Source organism: Sciurus carolinensis, chromosome 2 (genome assembly GCF_902686445.1).
Source record: "Sciurus carolinensis chromosome 2, mSciCar1.2, whole genome shotgun sequence".
In the NCBI taxonomy this organism is placed as follows: Eukaryota; Metazoa; Chordata; class Mammalia; order Rodentia; family Sciuridae; genus Sciurus; species Sciurus carolinensis.
This window is the reverse complement of record NC_062214.1, coordinates 80,182,165-80,207,923: the sequence shown is the minus strand read 5'-3', so window position 1 is coordinate 80,207,923 and position 25,759 is coordinate 80,182,165. Positions and strand designations below refer to the sequence as shown.

Below are 25,759 nucleotides of genomic sequence, written 5' to 3'. Positions count from 1 at the left end.
TACCACCGAGCTACATCCCTAGCCCTTATTTGTTTGTTTGTTTTTTTAAAGGTTTTTCTTCTTCTTCTTTTTTAATTGGCTAAGAACCTTTATTTTATTTATTTATATGTGGTGCTGAGAATCAAACCCCGTTGCCTCACACCTGCTAGGCAAGTGCTCTGCCACTGAACCACAACCCCAGCCCTATTTGTTTATTTTTATTTCGCTAAGTTGCTTAAGTCCCCACTAATTTGCTGAGGTTGGCCTCAAATTTGCAATCCTCCTTCCTCAGTCTCCCAAGTTGTGTGCCACCGTGCCTGACTGAGACTAGTGTTTTATGAGTGTACATTGTTATAAAGTGGATCAGCTCCTTTGTGCCATCCCTCACTTCTATATGCATCTGCTTGTCACTTGCACATATTCCTGTCATGTGTTGTGTCTGTCATGTTATGACATAGCTTGAAGTTCTCACCAAACACAGCCACCCAATCCTGAACTTCCTGTCTCCAGAACCTGAAGTGGAATAAACCTCTATTCTTTTTAAATTATCCAGTCTTAGGTATTCTGCTATAACAATAGAAAATGGACCAGACAATGACTGTAGCACAGTTTATTTATCCATTTACCTTTCAAAGGACATCTTATTTACTTTAAGTTTTGGCAATTATGAATAAAGCTACTGTTAACATTTGTGTGCAGGTTTTGCCTAGACATAAGTTTTCAAGTCCTTTGGGCAAATACCAAGGATTGATGGATTTTATGTTAAGAGAATGTTTCTTTTTTTTTTTTTTAATAAACTGCCTTTCAATGTGACTGTGCATTTTTGCATTTGCAACAGTGATGAATGAGAGTTTCTGTTGCTTCATATCCTTGCCTAGCATTTGACTTTGTTGGTGTTTTGGATTTTAGCCATTCTAATAGGTGTATAATGCTGTCTTACTCTTTTAGTTTGTAATACCCCAATGACACATGATGTAGCATCTTTTCATATGCTTATTTGCCATCAGTACATCTTCTTTATCATCTCTCCAGATCTTTTGCTCATTTTAAAATTGGATTGTTTTCTGATGTTCAGAGTTACAAGTTCTTTGTAAATTTTGGATAATAGTCCTTTATCACATAAGTCTTTTGCAAATATATTCCACCAATATGTGACTTACATTCTAATTTTCTTCATAGTATCCTTCATTGAGCAGGAGTTTTTAAATTTAATGAAGTCCAGTCTGTCAGTTCTTTTGTGAATTGTTTTAGTGTCATATCTAATAAGTTATCACCAAATCCAAGGTTAACTAGATTTTCTCCTGTGTTAGCTTCTAGATGTAAAGTTTGGCATTTTATGTTTAGGTTTTTTTTTTACCTTATTTTTTTGGTGGGGTTCTTTTTATCTTTTTTGGAACTGGTGGTCGAACCCAAGGCTTTGCAAATGCAAGGCAGACACTTTGCCACTGAGATACATCCCAGCCCACATTTAGGTTTGTGACTCATTTTGTGTTGATTTTTGTGAAGATTGTAAGGTCTGTGTTTAGAGGAGATTTTTGTTGTTTTTGTTTGTTTGTTTTGTATGTGAATGTAGTTATTCTAATACTATATGTAGAATAGAGTGTACTCTCTCACTGTGTAACCTTTGCCCCTTTGTCAAAGATCAATTGACTATATTTGTATGAATCTATTTCTGGACCCTATTGCCTTCCATTGATCTGTTTGTCTATTGTTTTGCCAATACTGCACTGTCTCACTGTCTTATAGTAACTTGATGTCTGGTTAATGTCAGTTCTACAATTTTGTTCTTCAGAATTGCATTTGTTCTTCTGGGTTGTGTTCCTAGGAATTCCATAGATTATGCTGTGTAATACAAGAATAAAACTTCATCCTTATATTCTGTTTTAGCTACACATCTAAGGAATAATATAAGGAATTTTTTTTTCCTGTTCTATGGATCAAACCCATGGTCTCATACAAGCTAGGCAGGCAAGTGCTGAGCTATATCCCAAGCCCCAGTGTAAGAGGAGGGGAGGTTGGTGATTTCTTAATTTTCATAACTACAGTTCCCCAGCTTTCTTTCATCCCCGCGTGTTATGTATATTTTATTTTTTTAATTTGTTCTTTTAGATATACATGACAGTAGATTATATTTTGGCATTACACATACATGGAGAATAACCATTCTTGTGGTTGTACATGATGTGGAGTTACCTGGTTGTGTATTCAAATACAAGATAGGAAAGTTATGTCGGATTCATCCTACTGTCTTTCCTATGCCCATCCCCCTCTCTTCCCTTTATTCCCCTTTGTCTAATCCAGTGAACTTCTGTTCTTCCCACCTCCCACCCCTTATTGTGTGTTAGCATCTGCAAATCAGAGAGAAAATTTGGCCCTTAGTTTTTTGGGATTGGTTTATTTGACTTAGCATGGTTTGCCTCTAGTTCCATCCATTTACTGGCAGATGCCATCATTTCATTCTTCTTTATGACTGAGTAATATTCCATGGTGTGTATATATCACAATTTCTTTATCCATTCATCTGTTAAGGGGCACCTAGGTTGGTACCATAGCTTAACTCTTGTGAACTGAGCAGCTATAAACATTGATGTGGCTGTGTCATGGTAATATGCTAATTTTAAGTCCTTTGGATATAAACCTAGGAGTGGGATACTGGATCAAATGGTGGTGCCATTCCAAGTTTTCTGAGGAATCTTCATACTGCTTTCCAGAGTAATTGCTGTTGTGTATATTTTAAAAACTGCTGCTCAAAGTATGATCTGTGGCCTCAGACCTACTGAATTAGGATCTACATGTGTACAGTATGCACAGGTACTTTGTAAGCATATTAAAATTTCAGAAGCCCACCACTAAAAACAGCATATTTTATGTAACTGTGAATATGACATCATAACTTCATTTTATTTTCTTTTTTTAATAATTTGAAAGTCACCTCACAATTTGAAAACTGCATTCAGCATCTGAAAGATTTTTCTTTCTTCATTTATTCTGAGAATCTGCTCATTTCTGAACTTCTGGTTAGATAATTATAGACAAGTGGTAAAACTGAATAAAGGGCATTCTCAATAGAAACTTTCATGTTAACAGGTGATTGTTTCATGCTTGAAAGATTTTCAGTAGGGTTTAATATGTTTCATGTCTTCTGCTTTATATTGAAATTGTTCAATTTTTTTCTTTTCGTACTGCTCCTTTTGACCAACTTTAGACAGTTATCACAAATAGAATCCTACAACTTACCTTTGGAGTAACATATTTGACAAATGCTCTTATTGTTTTTGAAGTCAGAGAGGCCTGGGTTCTTGTATTAACTCCACTGTAGTGTGATTAGAACAATTTGATGGGGTGACATATTTAGTTTTTGGTACAGTGATACTACGTCAGCAAATGTTGGGGTTTTTCCTTGCCTCCAACCCTCAAAAGTCAAATTAAATTTCCTATCTATACCCATACTGTGATGTCAGCTTTTGTTGTTATCAATTATGTTGATGCTAATAAATATTTAGTATTCTCCTCAGATTTACATATCCAGCAGCAAATGTAAGAAGTTTAATTCAAGCGACTCAAGATTATTGTTACTGATTTCAGGTAACGGCCTCTTAAACAGAGATTTCACCACACTGTCTTTTATAAGATCTATATATTAACCCCAAATTTTATTGTATAAATTGATAAACCTTTCATGTTTTAGCACTACCACTTCCCCATTCCAGACATCATCTTTTTTTTTTTCTGAAAGAAATGATCAGTTCTGCCTTCCTTTGATCAGTCAAGGCTCTTTCTAATGTTGAAAGTACTGCATGAAGTGTAGCATATTCTAAATATTGTCTTTTCATCATTTTTGGTGTGTCATCAGGGAAAAACTAATTCAGAATCTGTTTTTATATTAATTTATTCATGGCCCCCTTCCAAGGGATTTCAGGCACCTTAGAAGTAGCCTGACATTTAGCCAAAGGCATAAATGACTAATTCAGAGTTGTATCTTAAAGACAGAAGCAGAAGTAGAATCCCTAACTCTGTTAGACGTCATACTTAGACCACACTGTCTCCCTTTGTGCAACTGATTCATCTGCTTTTTGTCAAACTTGGTATTTATTTTTGACTCTGATGTTGTTCCAAATCAGGCTAGGATCTAATATTAATGCAGTCTTCTGGGTAGAGCTGCCTGTAACCTAAGAGTGGGTGCTGTGCTCTTTTTCATGTAACTATTCACATTAAGCTATTCACAACCTCTGTGTTCAAGACGCATCATGTTTTCTGGGTTTTTTTGACTAGATGTGTGGGGTAGTGATCAATTGTGCTTTTCAAAAATAAAGGATTGTTTTTCAGAATAGTTTGAAAGTTGTCTTAGTCTACTTATGTTGTTATAAATCATCGCTTTCCATTCAACTAGTCAGGGTTCTAAGTTTTCCAGCTTGATTCTTTTAGATGTTTGAGTTAAGAATTATGGCTAGGGCTGGGGAGATAGCTCAGTTGGTAGAGTGCTTGCCTTGCAAGCCCAAGGCCATGGGTTCAATCCCCAGCACCACATCAAAAAAAAAAAGAAAAAAAAAATGCCTAAAAAAAAAAAAAAAAAAGAATTATGGCTAGCTTTTTGTTGTTGTTTTTTGCTTTTTATTTTTTTTTTCTTTTGCTTTGCTGGGGCTGGAACCCAGGATCTCATTAGGGTTAGTTTTGATTTCTTGTCTTAGTGGGTTTTATGCTACCTCAGAACATGTAACTTATAAGAACCTACTTGCATGCTGAATAATCTACCTCAGAATATTATTTTGTTTAAGGAAGGGAGCATAGAAACAATTTTATAAATAATAGAAATCTACCAAAAATTATCAAACCAAAGTAATAGAAATTCTCAAAAGATTATTCAACCATTGCAGAGAGACATCGCAATGAAATTGTTCAGTTATTTTGGTCTTTTAATTATGTCCAAATTAATTAAGTTCTTTTGAATAATACATAAATTCTACCTCTTATTTTTAGGCAAAAGTTCAGCGCAAGTAATAAAAAAAAATCACTCTTGCCACTAGGGACGCTTTTTCTGGTCTATAACTTCAAATTTTGTTGTTTCTATTATTGGTTTACCCTTCCCTAAAGATTCTTTGGGTAATACTCTGATTTTAAGCAATAACCATTGTCATACATCATAAACAAGCACAGATTTTTCAGAATTTTGTCCTCTAGGCTTATTTTAGAAGGTAAAATATATTGTCTTATATGTTAAAGTTATGCTGCCAAATCACATTTTCTACCACAATCTGAAAATTCTCCAAAGTAATCATGTTTAGTTGTATCTTCAGTTAGGTTTCCCTTTGAGTTGGTTTTTGAAAGAGTGAATAGAAAATTCACCACTATCTGTTATTATCTGGGGGAGAAAACCAATATGTGTCACTGCTTGCCATGTACAGGACAACATGCTTGTCTCATGACACTCCTTTCTTCTCTGCCATCCATGTTTTGTCTGTGCTTGCTGCCTCCTTACTGAATCAACCTCTTGATTTTCAGTGCTTTCAACAAATTAGAAACCATTGTTTCCTATTAATCTACACAGGCTTGGGCAGCTTTCTACTATTAGAATGTGTTTGAAATTGTGGTGATCCAAAATAATATAAAATAGAAGAGTATAAAAAGCTGAGAAAACAAATGACTTCTAGGATTTCTTTTTCTTCCGAAAAGACTGACTAGTAGTATTTTGAGACCTACCAATACATTATACCTTTCTTTCCAATGCTAATAATATTTGAGAAAAATCAGAGCCTGGCAACCTGTCATGCAGGATCCCATTTGCACTATTTTATACCTACAGCTAGCAGTGCTCAGGCTTTCACTGCCTGACAGACAAATTGCCGAGGAAGGAAGTCGGATCAAGGGCCCCATTTGATCTGTCCCTCACCTATTGTCCCTTTAACAAATAACCTTGATGAGTTTGTAAGATCTTCTCTTTAGGAGAGAAACTACAGACCCAATATTTAACTGACTCTTGCTTACGAAGGTTAAATAGATTATAGAGGGATAGCAGGGCTTACAGCTGCTTAGCATGAAATATCGAGTGATCCAGAGGGAGACGCAAGAATGATGGTATTGCTGCTGCAAATAATTGCAGGAGATACTTGTGAGTATTGCACAGTAAATCTGCACTTTCCATGGGCACACATTTGAGGGGAAGCTTCCTCAGGATGGAGCATCGGCAACACATGTCTAATAGGTGCATTCATTTTAATATGCTCATTCATTGAATAGTCCTGATTAATTAGTACATGTCACCATCTGGTACTTAGTGAGACTATTCATTTTTAAAATGTTGAAATTGCAGGGAATGGTGCACACCAATTAAAATCCTTTTAACGGGATTGTGTTGGTATAAAGTATACGTGTAGGAGGACTTCATTGGCATTCAGTATGCATCTAAGGGTACACACATCAGCCTGAAGTCAATTAGAACAAAGGAAGTCAAGAAGGGGAAAATGAAGGAAGAGCTGTCCTTTTTCTGAATGTCTGTTCACGGACTAGGCTTTCTGTGTTTATCTGTTTTTCCTCTCACTTGTCTTGATTGTCCTCTTGCCTTTTATTTATGGGTCCCCTTTCTTTATCGCTCAACCTCCATTTTTCTATATCCTTTTTTGTTGTGGTTCTCCACTTCCTTATTGCCTCCCAACCCACCGTTTTCCCAGTCACAGATAAAGACCAGAGAGTCGGATAAATAACATTATGTAACGATGAGTAAAATCTTAGCTCTCTCTGTGTTTTAAGAGAATGAGTTCTAGTTGGTCAAATTTTCTGCATAACTGGGGGCTTGAAATGTTTAAGCATTAAAATATTTTCAATTACAATAACCATTTGGTGCCACATAACCTGATTTTTTTTAAATGTAGACTTGAATGTAAGGTGCTTTTTTCCCTCCTTCTGTCTACTCTTATCTAAATATCTAATAAATATTTATTTTATACTTAGATAATTTTTTAAGTAATAAAACCATTTTTATGGAAAACCTTCCAAAATGCATTTCACACTTTTGTTGTTTTCATCCCTTGCTAAATACAGAACACTGAATGTAGTTTAACATTTTCTTGATATCTTGCTATATTAGTGCCAACATCAAACACATTGCTATTCTTGAATATCATGATGCCCTTAAAAGACATAGGGCTGTTTTTCCCACAGTGAAATACTTTTTGAGTTCTTAAGTTTGATTTTTGTTTTTTTGTTTTTTTTCTTCCCCTTTGCTGTCAGAGTCACTTGTCACTTGCCACTTCTTGTCTGAAAGGCTGATGTCTCCTAAGTTATTTTGGTCTATGAAACAAGATAGCAAAGCATCATTTATTCATCTGTTCAAGAAATATATAGTGCCAATACTGAATAAGAAATGTGTCCTGCCTTTGAGGAGACTAGTTAGGGGAGAGAATACACAAATAGCCATAAATGCCATGTGATATGAATTTGAGGAAAGGGGCAGTTAATTCTAAGAGGAGGATGTGAGACTTCACAGGGGAGCTGACATCTGACTGGAGTTTCAAAAGATCTGTAGATTTTATGTATGTATGTAGTACTGAGAGTTGAATCCAGGGTCTAGCACATGATAAGCAAGCATGCTATCACTGAGCTATACCACTAGCCTTATAACTGTAGAATTTTGAACAATAATTATATGAGTGATTCGTATCCCCAGCATGGTGGGAAAAGGGAAAAAAAATAATGATTATATGAGTGAACATGTAAGAGATGATGCTGTAAAAATAATAGAAAGGCAGTATCAAACCACAAAGAGCATTACATTTTATTCTAAGGAATTCAAATGTATTACATATTACATAGACAAATGAGAACTACTAATGGTTTTATGAAGAGGCAAAGTAGTAATGAGCTCCATGTTAGAGGAATTAGGAGATAACAATTCATTCTTCCTGTATTTCAAAGAACAGTGAAATCCAGAACTCAAATTATGGCTTGAAGGGTCAAAGAGGGAGTATAGACTAGAAAGATAAGACCTGGAAATTGGATGTAGCATGAGAAGGATCAAGAGGAGTCAAAGTTGACCAAGCCTGAATGCCTAGCAGTGTTGTAATACCATTCATGTTACAGAAACCAGGAGAAAGTCGAATATATTTTGGAGGAAAAATAATTAGTTCTGTTTGGAGAGGTCTAGCTGGCAGCTAGAAGTCTCAAAGCTTCAGAAGAAAGGAGCAGAAAGTATAGGCCATAGAAGTTATTTCACCCTTAAGTATTTGGGAATATATAAGATCGTAGAAGAGAATGGTTAGAAAGTCTTTTTAAAAGGGCAATCATGGAAAGGACATTTTTGAAAGAGCAGTGCAACACATGTAGCTCCACTCAATATTTCTTATCTCTGTGGGTTCATAGTAAGTGGATGGGGGTATACAAATAAGGCAGCATGAGAGGGAGCTATAACTTACCATATTATAAGTAGAGCATTCCCTTTATTCCATGTGAACAACATGAATAAAACTAATGTGATTAAATTTATATGGAAATAAGAGTAAGAGTCTATAAATGAAACCTGAGAGGTACTTTCCTATTTTGTCTAATTTTTAGCTGTGTCCTGAATAGGTGATCTTGCTGGATAACTATTTCCATACAGAAAAATTGTTTATTATACATGAGAAATATTTTTAATTGTTTGATGTTATTAAAGGACTCATTGCAATTTCATTTGTTCCATTGTTAAATTTGTTTAATTCAAAATGGTATTTTAACCCAGATTTGCATCTATATAATGTTTAAAGTAGATTGCAAATTTGGGGGGAAAAGAAGATGTATATTACATATCTTTATTTCATGATTGCTTTTATAATATGAAGAGTTAAGGTATTCATTTAAAAAGAAGATAAGAACCATAAAGCCTAGACTGTTTGAGTAACTTCTGTATGCAGTTTACATAAGCTTACATATGTAGTTAGTGATGGCCTGAGTGTTACTCATTTGTACCTCTGAGGGTTCTCCTAGTTGGTGGATTGTTACAATAGAATGGAATTGCCACTTATACTCCAGCCACCACAAGGACCAGGAACCCAGGGCAGTTCTTCAGGAATGGCTGGCATCCCAGCTGTCACTTTCCGTTTTGAGAGGCCTTGGCTGTCCTCAGTAGTCCAGTGATGTAGACACAGGCATGTTAGTTTCACCTGTGAAAATGAAGACCCAACATACTTTAATTGGGGATTAATTAAACTTTTCCTCTATCAGAGTGTGGTCTCCTTTTATATTATTATCCAGTAACTCCCCAGAATCCAAGCTTCTGCTGCTTTCTTGAGGCCAGCCTTCAAAAAAGGGCTGGAAACCTGTGGCTTGTGCTCATTTCCATCTCGTGTGTTTGAATCCTCTGACCAGTCTCCATCCTTCATGCTCCATCAATGGTCCCATCACTTCAGTTTCTCAGCCCAAGACTTATTTTTCTGTCTTTGTTCTGTAATAAAATAAAGCTATAGAGGATTGTCACTTTACCATTTTCACTTTTTCCCCCATCCACTTTAGCATCCTGTGTCTTTTATATTGATCTCACCAAACCATTTGCATTCAAAGTTGAGAATCAAGTTTATGAAAGGATAGTGATTACAGATACAGATACTTGTAAATGGAAAGAATCTTTAATACATACTTGGTTTTAGAATATATTTGCTGTTGCCATTCAGATATCAGTTGTTGTTGTTTTCCCATAATTCTCTATAGTTAATTTGGCCCAATTGATGCTAGCTTGGTTGTATACACTTCAGGATGCCTCTGGGAAAATCATCCTGGGGTTTGTTTTTGTTTTTGTTTTTGTTCTTAATGTGGTACTGAGGATCCAACCCAATGCCTCACACATGGTAAGCAAGCACTCTACCACTGAGCCACAACCCCAGCCCCTCATCCTGGATTTTGACCTAGAGAGATCCCCAGGGTCATCTTCAGTCCTTCTTCCCCAGTGTCCCTCTGATTAATAAACCTTATCCATTTGGCCTCTCAAATCAACCCCTGCCTGTTAATTCCCATTACCACTGCTTTAGTTCTGGGCCTTATCTGGTTTAGTATTATAATAGTTGAACCAACCACATTCTCACCTTGCCTCCTCTCAGTGTATCCTTTCCATTTCCACCTGAATTCTTAAAGCGCAAGTTGTATCACATTACCCTGTTGCTCACCAACTCTCTCCCTGTATCATGTGACACAAGTCCAAGATGGAATGCTAAAGTTTCTTTGCAAGGCAGTTGCTCAGAACTTGGAGTACAGTTTTCCCTGTAGAAGCAGGTGGTAAATAGGTTTGTAAGACAGCTGAAACTAATTCAAACCATCCATAATCACTAAAGCCTAACCAGCATAGCTAAGAGTGTTTCCATAGAAATAGCTTCCCAAATTCCCAGTTGGTATGTCAAGATGGAGTATGGAAAAGTATAGTGGGGATTGGAAGAGATCACTCCCCTTCCTGTCTTCCACTAGATACAGAAATTTAATAACAGTGTAGAGAAATATTGTTTATTAACTGCTTTCTATAAATCAGCCTCTGAGTTAGGCACTTTATACATTTTATTTTAATTCATCTTCATAACAACTCTGTAAAATAGTTATAATCCTTCAGTGGATGCTTAGTAAATTAATAATGTAATAAGATCACAAGAGGAATGTTTTACCTGACAAAATATTGTTTTTAAGCACTACTTTTCAAACTTTAGTAATTTATAGCCTCCTTTTAATTAGAAAAAAATAATAACTGTGGTCTTAGTATTGACATACATTATTTTAATTTTAGTTAAATACAAATGTAGAATTAAGTATGAATTCTTATATTTCTCATTTACTTCAAAACCTAAACAATTTTAAAAGTTAAGTACCAAAAAAAATTATAAAATGAATGAAATGCAGATTAACAATAATATAGCATGATAGGTGATATTTTACTAAAACTAAATTGCTACTCAACAATGTGCATATGTAACTGCCTGTCACCCCAGTTTACTTTGCAGCTTTCATTACCATTGACTCTCTTCTTAGGCCATATTTCTTTCTAGGATATCGACAACCCAAGATTGATACAGTACACAGAGATTGCATCATGATATCATTTGGGTCTTCACTTGGTGAGATTGAATCATTTACATATAAAGTCAGCCTCTTTCTTTTCTCACTATCCCTTATACTAAAGTAGTGTGCTTAATGCCAGCTTAGACTAGGAAGACAAATGTATATGTGGGCCTGGAAATCACATTACTATGCTTAGTTAATAAATAGTCTTTGCAGTGATCCAGCATATGCTTATATTAATTTATTTTAGATGTAGACTTTACTTTCAGCTTAATATTAAGCTGTTTTGGAGAACTCTTAAACCCTTGAAAATTTATTCTAGATCCCAGTTTGAGAAATACTCTTTTAATGCATTTTAAAACCATTATGTATTTATAACCAATATAAAAATAATTCCTGCCTATTTATTAGAACAGGTCCTCCAAATACCTCTACCAGAAAAGACTAGTTGGTTATGGTAGTTCCTTGAAGCAACAAATCTATATTTCTTCAAAGTATTGCATAATTCAGACATTCATTAATTTAGAAGTACTTTTCCCCTTTTAAAGTCTAAATTATTACAGTACTGTTGTTTACTCTTTTCTGTAGCTGGGGAAAGTAAAATTTAGTTTAATTGGAAAGAGAATACCTTCTACCAAAGGTACAAATCACACCAACATATCCAAAAATGCAGAGATTTACAATTAAATTTTTCTCTTTGATGTTGTTGCTATAAACATTTTTCGGAATTTTTTCTGATTGTTCTGGATTTTTCTCAGAACAATCAACTATTTTTGTATTTCTCTTTCCTTCCCAGTTTCCTTTTCTTACTTTTCTTCCCTATGAATCTTGCACTGCCCTCATTTACATCTCAATCAGCTATGATTCCTTAATTTAGCCTTCAGTCTAAACTTTCTTTGACAACTTTCTTCTGAGGTTGGGGGCATTGGAGAGGAAGAACAGCAAGATGACTTCCAGCAGTGTCTCACCTCGCACTCTCAACCAGTTATTTCAGGAACCCCTCCAAGTCATGTTGGCCCAATTCAGACTGAATTGGATGAAAGATCGTGCTTAATTTGCCACATATTATTCACTTTCTCAATTTCCTCAATACTCTGAAGCACAAAAAGCACAACTGTGGGGCAGCTCCTAGCATAGTGTGAATCTGTCGGTTCACCCCTGGCTTGTTCTACAGTCAGCATGTGGAACCTGCCTTACTGAAAGCTGAGTTGAGGAAGGCATGGGTGTGCCTCATTCTAACCCTTTCTTCATTCATACTAGATTTACTCTGGTGGGCAGTACTGATGTACTGAGTGGACCATCTTTTGGTTGTTGCCATACTTATATCTAAAGAAGCCTTCAAATGTCAGGAATAGAGCTACCATTTATGCCATCCTGACTGCCATTTACTAGCTGAGTGACCTTGGGCAAGTCCCAGTTTCTTCATCTGTAAAGTTAGACTAATGATAGTGTGTATATTACAGGGTTTTTTGAAAACTAAGAGTTTTATGAATAAATTGTTTCAAATAGTGCCTGGTACCTATTAGAATTATTTTTCAGCAAGTACTTATTTAGTATCCAATATGTTTCAGTCAGTCCAAGAAATAAAGAGATGAAAAAGATATTGCCCTGCCTTGAAAGGATTCACATAATTGTAATGCAAGGTGATATTATAATAAAGGTATTTAGGGAATCAGGAAAAATTTCATCACAGAGGTAAGATTTGAACTGGATCATGAAGGATAAACAGTTTTACCAGCTGGAACAGCATTAGAAGAAACACATTCCCAGAAAAAGAAACACCATAAACAAAATAAAACCATGAAAAACCATGGGGTCCTTGGTTATTAGATAACATTTTAAACTTTTCTCTGATGTTTACCTTCTTAAGTAGGGATCTGAGATGTGTTTAGGGAACATTTTGGAATTTATAATCTTATAACTAGTTATTACTAACTATATAATAATAAAGAGTAGTATCCATACTATTTAACTGGTTCCTCAGAGTTTAAAATTCAAAAGATGAGCTGGGAACTAAGCAGCACTTCTGTGCCATGGTGCCTTTGCTGTTGCACAATTCTTACCCTGAGGTGACTACCATGTGACAGGAACAGTAAATTGTTACAGAAAACTCTGTGGTTAGAGCAGTTGGAATTGGATGGGCTTTGGCCTTTTAAAAGAGCCTTAAAGTTTTCAAAATTAAGCAGGTCTTACTTTGGTTTCTTCTTTACACAAGAGAACGTCATGTCTTAAGATCTTGTGTGTTCTCGTGATAGGAGTTGTGATTTTTTTTCCTAGTCAGATCTCAAATTAAGACATTTCCTTCTACCCATGGAATGTTCATTTGTGTACCAAATTAAAGTTGTGTTTTATCTCCTGCAAAACCTCTTCCTGCAGCTTTGCTTTCACTTCCTCTCCCCACCCTTTTAGTCATATACTGAAGGGTTTGGCAACTGGTGGAGGTGTCAGGTCAGCAATTTTCACTGTGGAAGAAGGAAAGTTTGGGAACAATGACGTGAGGATTGTCACATTTTCCTTTGCCTTTTTATATAAATGACCCACACATTCCATTACAAAAGCCTAATGAGAACCTTGGCTTATAAATTTTACCCTAGTATCCTGGAGATGAACTAATGTGTTGGATGACATATGGGGGATAGTTCCTCAATGAGTGTCCTTAAAAGCCCATGAACAGCAGTGAGGATCCTTGACTCTGCCTCTGTGGTAAAGTGACAGATTTTATGGAGAGAGAGATTGGCCTTCGGGAGTTACAGGATTGGAAAAGGCGCTTAGCAGTCCATTCCCTGTCCTCCTTTATTATGAACAGATTCTCCTCGTGTGCCTGCAGGGAATGCTCTCTGTGTGGTGTTTAATAGACCACCTGCACACCCCCTTTTCACTGCCAGGAATTGTATTCTAGCTTGAGGAGCTCCAACTTTCTGCTGGCTGGTTTATTTCACAATCGAAATTCAGTGTGGGTTTGGTTGTCTCATATCAAATCTGCCTGAAACTTTTGGACTAGAAGCAAACTAATTATTATTGTATAGCAGCAGAGAGAGTAAAAACCAGTAATAGGTTCTTAAAAGGCTGTCACAACTTGAAGTGAAATAGGCTACTCTTGAACAGCTTTATCTTTAGCCTCAAGGGCTTTGGTCCTGAAAACTGTCAAATATGAAATAGGATTTTAGATCGTGGAGTCCTGGCTAGCTTCTAGGGGCACTTTAGCCCTTAAACTCTTCCTTAGACCATTTCATCTGGAGGATTTGCTTTAAGATTATAAAGAATATGAAAGCAAATGAGCTTTTCTTATCAAACATTCTATTTGGGTGCTCTGTATCAGACCTGTTCTAGCAAATAAGTGGAGGACATCAGCACAGACTGTTAGGTTTTCTTGTTTAAGTGCCTCAGGAGACATTTTTTATTTCTCAAGCATAACGTTGGTAACTAGAGTTTTCCCTTTGGGGAGTGTCAGTTTTGAGTAGCAAAAGCTGCTAGTTATTATTGATTGCCACTGAAGTCATTTCACAGTGGCTGCAAGCCCAAGGATTGCTCTTTGGGCTGACCTGCATCTGGTACAGCTTCTCTTGCTAAAAGCCTGTTATAAGTTAAAATAGTTTTGACAGTGTTTTCAAGTGCATATCTTTGTCTCCAAACATAATTAGTGTTTAAAATGAAGCCCTTAAAGTTTAGGCTTTGTGGCTTAGACAGCAGCTCCATCTGGTGCTTGCAAAAGGTGTATGTTTGTTTCATCTCTTTGATTTCATGGCAGCATGAGCGCAGATGTACCCTGAACTTGTAAAGGAATGTCAACTCCAACATGGGTTTCTGAACTTGTAAAGGAATGTCAACCCAACATGGGTTTCTGTTGCACACAGCTCTGACATAAGTTAATTGTGTTCCTGGTGAATTTCATTTGGCAATTCTGTTGATAATGTGATAGCTACTAGTCAACTCAACAACCATCTTTTGACTGAATTAACTTATACTTGAAGTGGGGAATTATTTTTCCATATTTATCAGTCTTGGGAAAAGAAAATATGCTACTTCAAAGAAAAACCTAATCCCTCTGTTATCAGGGGCAGGTTTAACTTGATTAACAAGATGTTGTATTTAGTGCCATATAGTATTAAATAGAGGCAATATTTTTAAGAAATTTTTGATGACTGGTAGGAATGATTCAGACTGCTACTAGAAGTTATGTCTGAATATTAGAATTACATGTGGTTTGTTTTCTTTGTTTTTCTGAATTTCCACAGTAAGCATACATAACACAAGAAAAAAAATAAAACAAAAGAAAAAATAATTTGAAAACCAAACATACTACAGGTAGTAGCTATAGCCTTATATCCCAATTCTGGATCTCTCATTCACTGTGTAAACTTAGGAAAGTCACTTTCTCTTCAGGGCTTTAGATCCTTCGTCCATAAAACAAAAGGACTGAGCTAGGGTCCTACTTAGCATTAACAGTCTGAGATTTGTGGTTGTCCCCTCTTTTTCCTGTCCTGTCAGCCTCTGCCATCTCCTGTGTCTTTTCCCAGTATTATTCAACAGTATCTAGTTTCTCCCATCTTAAAATGAGGAAATGCTTTCTGGACCCCCATACTTCCAGCTCTTTCTTTCTTCATCTTTCTACCTAAACTGTTCCAAAAAGTTATCCACCATCGCTATGTCACCTCACTCTTCAACTCACTGCAGTCTGGTTTCCATTCCACCACTGCACCAGAAAGTGCAGTTCACACTCAGGTCACTGATGAGCTCACGTTGCCAAGTCTAGTGGGACATGTAAGTTCTCATTTTCCATTACCTCTCAGCAGCAATTGAAATAGTTGCCTTTTCCCTTCTTAATGATATTTCCTCCTCTGGCTTCTGTCTCTTCACAACTTGGCTGTTATTTTTCTGTTTTGCAGGGAATTATCCTCATCTTCCTGATTTACACACCAAGACCACCCTTCCAACTCCTTCTCTGTCTTCTTTTAGGCCTAGGTATTTCTTTACTAGTAATTCTCAAAAAGACAAGAACCATAGAATTCTCTTCTGTGTTCCAGGACTCCTGACTTCACCTGCCTATTTTATTCTGTGTAGGCTCACAAAGTGTGAATTCTTCCCCTCAAAGTCATACATCCTCCATTGCTCTCTATCTCGGTAAACCATTCCACACATCACTGGAATAAACCCAAAATCTTAACACTTCTTATTTGCTCCAAAATCCAGTCGTTCCTTCATCTGTCTTTCTCTGCCTTCCCTGATGCCACATCCTAATCCAGATTCTCATCCAAACTTCATTTGCCCAAATCAGCCCCTTAAACAGTCTCCTCGCCACCCATTCTGTTTTCCAAAGTCTGTTTTCTACCCAGAAGCTAAAACTGATTTTTGTAAATTAGCTTTGTTGAAGCTTAGTTTACATACAATAAAATTCACTTTTTTATTTTACAGTTCTATAAGTTTTGGCAGATGGGTGCAGTTATAATACCACCATCATATAATATTTAGATTGTTTCCAGTTTCTGTCTGTTTTAGTGAAAACTAACATTTTCGTTTATCTTGGGTAAATATTTAGGAGTGTGATTACTAGGTTCCAAGGCAAGTTTATGTTTAACCTTATAAGAAACTGCCAAACTGTTTCCCAAGTGCTTGAACCTTCGAATTCCCATTGGCAATATACAGTAGGAGAGTTTCAATTGTTCCGTGTTCTGACTGGCATGAGTCAGTTTTTATTTTTGTTTTAATTTTATTTTAATCATTCCAATAAATGCATAATGGTAACTCATTATAGTTTTGGTTTGCATTTCCTTGTTGCTGAGGATACTTAGAATCTTTCATATATTTTATGTATGCCATATATCTTTGGTAAAGTGCTCAAATCTTTTAACAGATTTTTGTTGGGTATGCTTTTTTTGTTGAGTTTTAAAAGTCCTTTATATATTCTAGATACAAAGTCCTTTGTCAAATAAAATGTATTTTGCAAAAAATTTCTCATCTGTGGCCTGTCTTCATTCTTTTCTTGGTATCTTTGTCAGAATTTTTGATTTTTCAAGTTCAGATTTTTGCTTTGTTCTTTCATACTCACAGTGCTGTATCTTAAAACTCTTTGCCTAACTTAAGATTGTAATGATTTTCTCCTTCATTTTCTTCTGAATTTTTTAGCTTTATGTTTTATACTTAGGTCTGTGATTCTTTTTGAGTTAAATTTTATGTGTGATATGAGGTATAGATCAAGGTTCATTTTGTTGCCTGTATATATCTAATTATTCAACACCATTTAATTTAAACCACTGCAGTCCTGTGTAAGAAGACTATCTTTTTAACTTTTTTGTATTCCCATTTATCTTTTTAATCTTTTTTTAAATTTTTTTTATTTTTTACAGACTGCATTTTGATTCATTGTACACAAATGGGGTATATCATTTTGTTTCTATGGTTGTACATAATGTAGATTCATACCATTCGTGTAATCGTATCATGTACTCTTAGGGTAATGATGTCTGTCTCATTCCACGATTTTTCATACCCCACCTCCCTCTCATTTCCTTCTACATAATCTAAAGTTCCTCCATTCTTCTCTCACTCCCCACCCCCTACACCCCCATTATATATCATCATCCACTTTTTTCAAAAGTCAGTTACTATACTTATGTGGGTATATTTCTGAACTCTATTCTCTATTCTTTTCTGATTTATGTTAGGGATTAGCAGCAAAGTTTTTCTATAAAGGACCAGATAGAGTAAATATTTTATATTTTGCAGACCAAAAAACACAATGAAAGATGTTATTTAGGTGCTTGCGTAATAAGAGAAAATACAAATTTCTACCGATTTTTGATGGAATTTAACAACATAATGATATATTCTAAGCTAATTAAGAAGAATGGGATTCTTTGGGGGAAGATAAATAACATTTTGCTTAATTAGGGTTCAAGGTTAGTGTTTCCTCTTATTCAAATTGATTTTAAAATGTTCATCTATTAGTGCATATCTGTAATGAAATCTTTCATGTTTTAGCTTTGATAAATGTCTTTTTACACAGATGGTACAGGTACCAGTGGAAACCCTGGAATTTGTGAAGTGCCAAAAGCACTGCAAATTAGTCACTGTCATAACTATTCAATTCTCCATTGTAGCACAAAAACAGCCAGAGACAAAATGTGAACAAATGAGTGTGATTGTGTTCTAATAGAGCTTTATTTGTAAGCACTGAAATTTGAATTTCATATGATTTTCACTGGTCATGAAATATTATTCTTTTGATTTTTTTTCAACTATTTAAACACAAAAGAATTCTTAGCATCATGACAGAAGTGTTTGGTGGAAGACAGCAGCCACCAAGAAGTAGCAGAAGAAAGTAGCTCACAACATGGCCACCAAGAAATAGAGTTTGTTCACCAAGGACAAAATATACACCCCAAAGGCATGCCCCCCCAGTGACCCACTTCCTCCAGCTACAACCTACCTGCCCATATTTACTACCCTGTTAATCCATTCAAGTGTATTAATGCCCTGAGTAGGTTAAAACTTTAATAACTTAATCGTTTCACCTTTAATCTTTCTTGCACTTTCTCACACATGAATTTTTGGGGCACACTTTACCTAAACCATAACAGCAGCTGTGAAAGGTAAGGAGCTTGGATTGCATCCTGTAACTCAGAGGTTCTAACACTTCACTGGAGAACTTGTTAAAATTTCAGAATCGTTGATTTTTTCCCCCAAAAGATTGACTTAAGTAGATCTACAGTGATTCCCTAGGTGAACTAGCACCCCCCAGTGTGCACACTGACATTCAAGAGCCAGTGCATCAATGGTCACAGAATAGTTTTTAAGCTGGTTAATATGATGACTGGAGTAGCATTTTAGGAAGTTAAATCCGATAGTAGTGTAAAATAATGGAATCACCTGAGATTAAAATGCAAATTCTGATTTATTAGGTCTGGAATTGGGTCTCATTACTAACAAATTCCCAGGTGAGACTGTACTGCTTACCCGAGATCCACATTTTAAGTAGCAAAGGAAATAAAGACTGTATTCAAATGGGTGAGACTACACAGCATGGAGATTAGTTAATAACTTATCACATTTATCTAGGCAAGAGATAGTAAGTATCTGAACTACTAGTAGTGTGTGATAATGGCAGGAATGGGTTCCAGTAAAATGTAATAAAATAAGATCAACAAGTTAAAATTGACATGACTAACTTAGGGAGTTTAGTAAGGATTGGAGTTAGGAGTAGGAAGAAAGATGTCAAAGATGATCAGAAGGTTGGACTTTTAACTGTCTAGGTGGATGATGATGACATTAGCTATAATATAAGATAAAGAAAGGACTTGGGATATGGAGGAGGACTTGTTAGAGGAGATAAATTACTTGGAGTTGAGAGATAAGGTAGCCAGAGGATTCATTTTGAATGCCTTGAATTCAAAGAGTCTACGAAATAACTAAAATTTCAAGGGGTATTGAAAGAAGAGGAACCCATAAAAGACTAAGAAATATTAGAGAGATTGATAATAGAATGAGCAATATCAAAGGCATTTTCAGGTGGTTGGAGATGTAGCTATGCGGTAGACCACTTGGCCTCAGTTGGATCTCTAGCAATGCAAACACACACACACACACACAATTTCCAAAAGAGGAATGCCATATCATTGCCACAGAGATATCAAACCAGAGATTATATTTGGTTCGAAAACAGTACAGAGTTCTATTAAGAGGCTTACTTTCTAAGATGCAGATTGGCTAAAAGGATATTTATGAAGCCCCCAAATTAGCTCATCTCTCAATCTTTTAATTTAAGGAAAAGTTAAAGAACAAACCAGTTTTTTCAAGTCATTCATAATGTTAAGCCTCTTAGTACCTTTTTCATTCAGATTATTTTTCCCTTTTTCCTCCACAGATTGATCATACTTAGAAGAGCTACTGTAATAATATAGGGGAGGTGAAAACTAACAGATGAACGTTTTGCTATGCACTGAAAGAAAAGCATTGTCTGTGAAGTTCTAATTTTAAAAATGTCTGCTTGTAACACCTTCACTGAACACGTTTGGAAACCTGGTGAATGCAAGAATTGCTTTAAACCTAAAAGCTTGCACCAACTCCCCCCGGACTCTGAGAAGGCACCCACCACCCATGGCAATGTGAAAACTAATGCCAACCACAGTAATAACCACCGCGTCAGGAACACCGGAAATTTCCGGCCTCCTGTGGCTAAAAAACCCACTATAGCTGTGAAGCCCACTATGATGGTGGCAGATGGGCAAAGTGTGTGTGCTGAGCTTAACATCCAAGAACACTGTGAGAACAAACCTGTTATCGTGGGGTGGAACCGAAACAGGACTGCCTTGAGTCAGAAACCACTTAACAATAATAATGAAGATGATATTGAAGGATTTAGCCATGTTCCTAAGCCTTATGGCAATAATGATAGTGCAAAGAAGATATCAAATAACAATAATGGTCTAACTGAAGTGTTAAAAGAGATAGCAGGTTTGGATACCAACCCTCAGATTAGAGGAAATGAAACAAATTCCAGAGAAACATTCTTAGGAAGAATAAATGATTGCTACAAACGATCATTGGAAAGAAAGCTTCCTCCAAGTTGCATGATAGGTGGCATCAAGGATACTCAGGGCAAACATGTTAGTTTGAGTGGGAGCACAGAAGTCATCAGTAATGAAGGGGGCCGGTTCTGCTACCCAGAGTTCTCTAGTGGTGAGGAGAGTGAGGAAGATGTACTTTTCAGTAACATGGAGGAGGAGCATGAAAGCTGGGATGAGAGTGATGAAGAGCTACTGGCCATGGAGATTCGCATGAGGGGTCAACCCCGCTTTGCTAACTTTAGAGCAAACACTTTGTCTCCTGTTCGATTCTTCGTGGACAAAAAATGGAATACCATCCCCCTACGAAATAAGTCACTCCAGAGAATCTGTGCTGTGGACTATGATGACAGCTATGATGAAATCCTGAATGGTTACGAGGAAAATTCTGTAGTCTCCTATGGTCAAGGAAGCATTCAGAGCATGGTGTCATCTGACTCCACATCACCAGATTCTTCTTTAACAGAAGAATCTCGTTCTGAGACAGCCAGTAGTTTATCCCAGAAGATTTGTAATGGGGGGCTATCTCCTAGTAATCCAGGAGAGTCTAAGGACATGAAGGAAATTGAACCCAATAATGAAAGCCTTCCTGGTAATAATCTGGAGAAGGAATCATCACAAGCTTCCAAAAGCTCAGTAAAAGTTCCAGAGACCCACAAAGCAGTCCTTGCTCTCCGATTAGAGGAGAAGGATGGCAAGATAGCTGTGCAAACTGAGAAACAAGAAAGTAAAGCCTCTACAGATATTGCTGGGCAAGCAGTAACCATAAACCTCGTCCCTGTAGAAGAGCAAGCAAAGCCCTACCGAGTTGTAAATCTGGAACAGCCATTGTGCAAGCCATATACTGTCGTAGATGTGTCAGCAGCCATGGCCAGTGAGCACCTCGAGGGCCCTGTTAATAGCCCGAAGACAAAAAGCTCATCTTCTACTCCAAACTCCCCAGTGTCTTCACCTGCATTGACACCGGGACAGATAAGTGCCCATTTCCAAAAATCTAGTGCAATCCGATACCAGGAAGTGTGGACTTCCAGCACCAGTCCACGACAAAAGATCCCTAAAGTGGAATTAATTACTGGTGGAACTGGACCAAATATCCCGCTAAGGAAAAACTGTCACAAGTCAGCACCTACTTCACCCACAGCTACAAACATTTCCTCTAAAACCATCCCTGTTAAGTCACCTAATTTGTCTGAAATAAAATTTAATAGTTACAACAACGCTGGTATGCCACCTTTTCCAATTATTATTCATGACGAACCAACTTATGCTCGGAGTTCCAAAAATGCTATTAAAGTTCCCATTGTTATTAATCCAAATGCATATGACAATCTAGCCATCTACAAAAGTTTTCTGGGAACTAGTGGAGAACTCTCAGTCAAGGAAAAAACCACAAGTGTAATAAGCCATACTTATGAAGAAATAGAAAGTGAAAACAAAGTATCTGATGCCACTAGCAAACCTACTGAATGTCCCCAAGCCAAAGGGTTTTCAAATAGCACAGAACGTAAAAGGGGCTCAGTGGCTCAGAAGGTTCAGGAGTTTAACAACTGCCTCAACAGAGGTCAGTCTTCCCCACAGAGAAGTTACAGTTCCAGCCACAGCTCCCCAACAAAAATCCAGAGAACCACTCAAGAACCTGTGGCCAAAACAGAAGTCACACAGGAACCTCAGCTGGTGGACAACAGTGGCAGCGCCAGGGAAAAAGCAAGCATAGTGCTTTCCCAGATTGTGGCTGCTATCCAACCCCCCCAGTCTCCTCCAGAAACACCTCAGTCTGGCCCCAAGCCTTGTAGTGTGGAAGAACTTTACGCCATCCCTCCAGATGCTGGTGCTGCAAAGAGTACACCTAAGAGTACACCAGTGCGACCCAAGTCTCTCTTCACATCTCAGCCTAGTGGTGAAGCTGAAGCACCTTTGACCACAGAAAGTTCTACCACTAAAGTACAGAAAGACCCATTCTCAAAGCCAGTCGCCTCCCCTCCTTCTAAATTAGTGAGCAGCCCTCAAAGTGAGCCACCACCTCCGTTTCCCCCACCACGCTCTACTTCTTCCCCTTACCATGCAAGTAACCTTTTGCAGAGGCATTTTACCAACTGGACAAAGCCAACCAGCCCTACCAGATCAACAGAAGCTGAATCAGTCTTGCACCCTGAAGGTAGTAGGCGGGCAGCTGATGCAAAGCCTAAACGCTGGATCTCATTTAAAAGCTTCTTCCGCCGCCGGAAAACAGATGAGGAAGATGACAAAGAGAAAGAACGAGAGAAAGGGAAACTGGTGGGCCTTGATGGCACAGTCATCCACATGCTGCCTCCTCCTCCAGTTCAGCGCCATCACTGGTTCACAGAGGCAAAAGGAGAGTCCAGTGAGAAGCCAGCCATTGTCTTCATGTACAGGTGTGACCCTGCCCAGGACCAGCTCAGTGTGGATCAAAGTAAGGCCAGGGCTGACCAGGCAGCAGTCACAGAAAAGGGTAGAACAGAAGATCCATTACTACGGGACTCAGAAAAGAAGAAAAGTAGTCATTCTTCTCCATCACAGATTCCTGATAAGGTTCACAGGTATGTAAAATAGACTGGCAGAATATGGGAATTTTTTAAACACATTTTCAGGTGCTAAGTTTTTTATATCTTTTAAGATTGCATAAGAGCCATTCCTTTTTGTAAGTAGCACTCTGTGGCCATCATCCATCTTTATAACTGCATTCCAAAATTAGAATATTATTGAAGTGTTCTTATTGCACTGAACAAGGTTTATGGCCCTGGATCTCTAGCTAAAATAGCCTGCTCCTTTCTAGTGAATACGGAGGGACTTTAACAACAACAACAAAAAAATCCATAGCACCATAACAGAAATAAATAATACATTGTTCTGAATTGCTGTAGTGGTGTGAGGAAGAAACAAAGTCAAATGAATGCTCTTTCCTTCACTGTAAATGAAATAAAACTGTATAAGCATTTCTGTTTGGCTTTCATTGAGGCATTATTTCTTTATGCATTACTTTATTTTAAGGGAATATTTGTTTTTTTTTTTTTTTATTGCTGCCTCTTTCTGTATTCCTTTCAAATGTTGTGGAAAAAGAGGGGAGCAAGAACAAATAGTTTACAGATATTTAACATGTAGGAGAAACAGGAGTAGGTTATTGAGGTTGAGACCCTGTGGTGTAACCCTAAATCTGGCTAGGCAGATTGTATGCTCATGAGTTCTCTAGGCATTGGTTTGTTTTATTAACTTAATTTTTCATTGATCTCCTATTCTGTGTATGACATGTTTCAAATATTTTCCTCAAATCCTTATAAAACCCCATAAGGATTCTTTAAGAACCCTATAACTGGTTCTTCAGATAAGGAGAAAATCAGAGAAGTTAAGAACTGGTCAGAATTGTACATCTAGTACTTGTCAGAGCTGAAATTTAAACTCTGATATGTGTCATTCTACACAGAATGTTTCCTTTCTGAAGTGTGTTGCATTATTAATGAACACAGATCAAATAAAGGGCCAAGGATATGGGTCAGTGGTAGAGTGCTTGCCTAGCTTTCATGGGGTCCTGGGTTCCATCACCAGCACCCCGCCACCACCACCGCCCACACACACAAACCAAACAAAATTGTTCTGTTTTGGCTTGTGATCATTCACGTAAACATTTATAGTCAGGAGGTTTTTCTTTCTCATTTGTATTATAAACAAAATTAATTAACTACCAATAAATAAGGAGGTTTATTCCAGGTTTTTGACAAATAGGGATATGCCCTGAGTATTTCATTCTTCTGATTCTGAGTTTTTCTCCCTACTTATATAGAGGCAGATAATAAACCATCTCTACCTGGCCTGATTTTTTCTCTGCAAAGACATCAACCTCTGATTATTGGGGCAAATTCTCTTACCAGTTTTTCTTTAGAAAAGTATAAATAAAAATGAAGTGAACAGTTAATGCCTTTACTTTTCCTAGCAAAATGCTAAGAAGTTTATATGTATTATTCATTAAAATTAACTGTTTACATAGCTCCAAATAAGTGGTCAAAATAATAGCAAGCCCATTTTCCTTAAATCTGTGTAATAACAAAGTAACTAGAATAGTGGTAATATATTCCTTAAAAGAATAGTTTTATTATTGGTAGTGGAAAGTCATAGTCCATCTTTACATACTTAGTGATAAAATGTTATAAGCCAGTAGCAATAAAATGCATGTACTACAGGTTTCTGTTTTATTTAGAAAAGAAGCAATTTAAAAGCACTTGGTTAGAGTTACCTAGGAGGGAATGACAGATGACCTTGCAGATCAATAAACAGCTTTCCTCCTAATTAAGTACTGCTGTGGTGGACGTGTTCACACCTTGGGAGGCAGAGCCAAGGAATGATTTGGCCTCTCTTGTGAGGATGTGATCTCTCCTTGGGCTACATTCTACTATATGTGGACTTGAAGGCAGCCCAGACTCTGGGCATGGCAGATCCCTTTACTATACAGCTTATATTTTCACAGATTTTGTTATACACTGACCAGTCATATCTTAAAAAATTTATCAACTCTTTATAGGTAACATCATGAATCCAAATGACACAGTCGATTTGGACCTTGATGCCTAAATTTGACCATGTTTCATAATTATCTGGAGGGCTATCGAAACAGATTGCTGAACCCCACCCCCAGAGTTTCTGGGGTGGGTCCTGATACTTTGCATTTCCAACAGGTTCCTGGATGAGGCTGATGCTGCTGGTCCTTGGGCCATATTTTAGAACCAGTGGTCTCATCTCCATTCTAAAGATAACATTGCTGTAGTCTAAGTAAAGCCATTATTGAAATATTAAGCTCTTCTTAGGGGCACACTGAAAATTTCTCATTTCATAATGTACAGAGTAAGAAGAAAAAGAAGTATTCAATAAACTATTTTTAACATTATGAAAAGCTTAATACATGATTATGCATATTGAAAAATATACACCATTTGCTTTTTAAATAATTACCTAATTTGCTTGGATATGCCATTGGTTTTTACTTCTAGCAACTTTGAGAGGAAAAACATTACAATCAAATGTCAACATTTGTGTTTCTGGCTTGATGGCAGTGTGATCATTAAATTACCATCCCACGGCTGGGAACACACTGCTGAAAGAAATGAAAATATGGTTTTTCTATAAGTAAATGAAGATTCCAAATCTAAACTGTCATAAGGAATAAAGAATGAAAAAATACTGTGCTGACGGCCAGACCCCAGGTTCTG

General features: G+C 37.0%; 1 protein-coding gene across 1 annotated transcript in view; it reads left to right on the top strand.

Annotated features, from left to right (window-relative positions):
* Peak1 (pseudopodium enriched atypical kinase 1) overlaps positions 1–25,759 on the top strand; it is a 168,592-nt gene that overhangs the window by 85,365 nt on the left and 57,468 nt on the right. The window contains 1 exon segment of the mRNA XM_047539095.1: positions 19,844–23,101. Coding sequence (XP_047395051.1) covers positions 19,959–23,101 — 3,143 coding nt within the window. The 5' untranslated portion in view covers positions 19,844–19,958.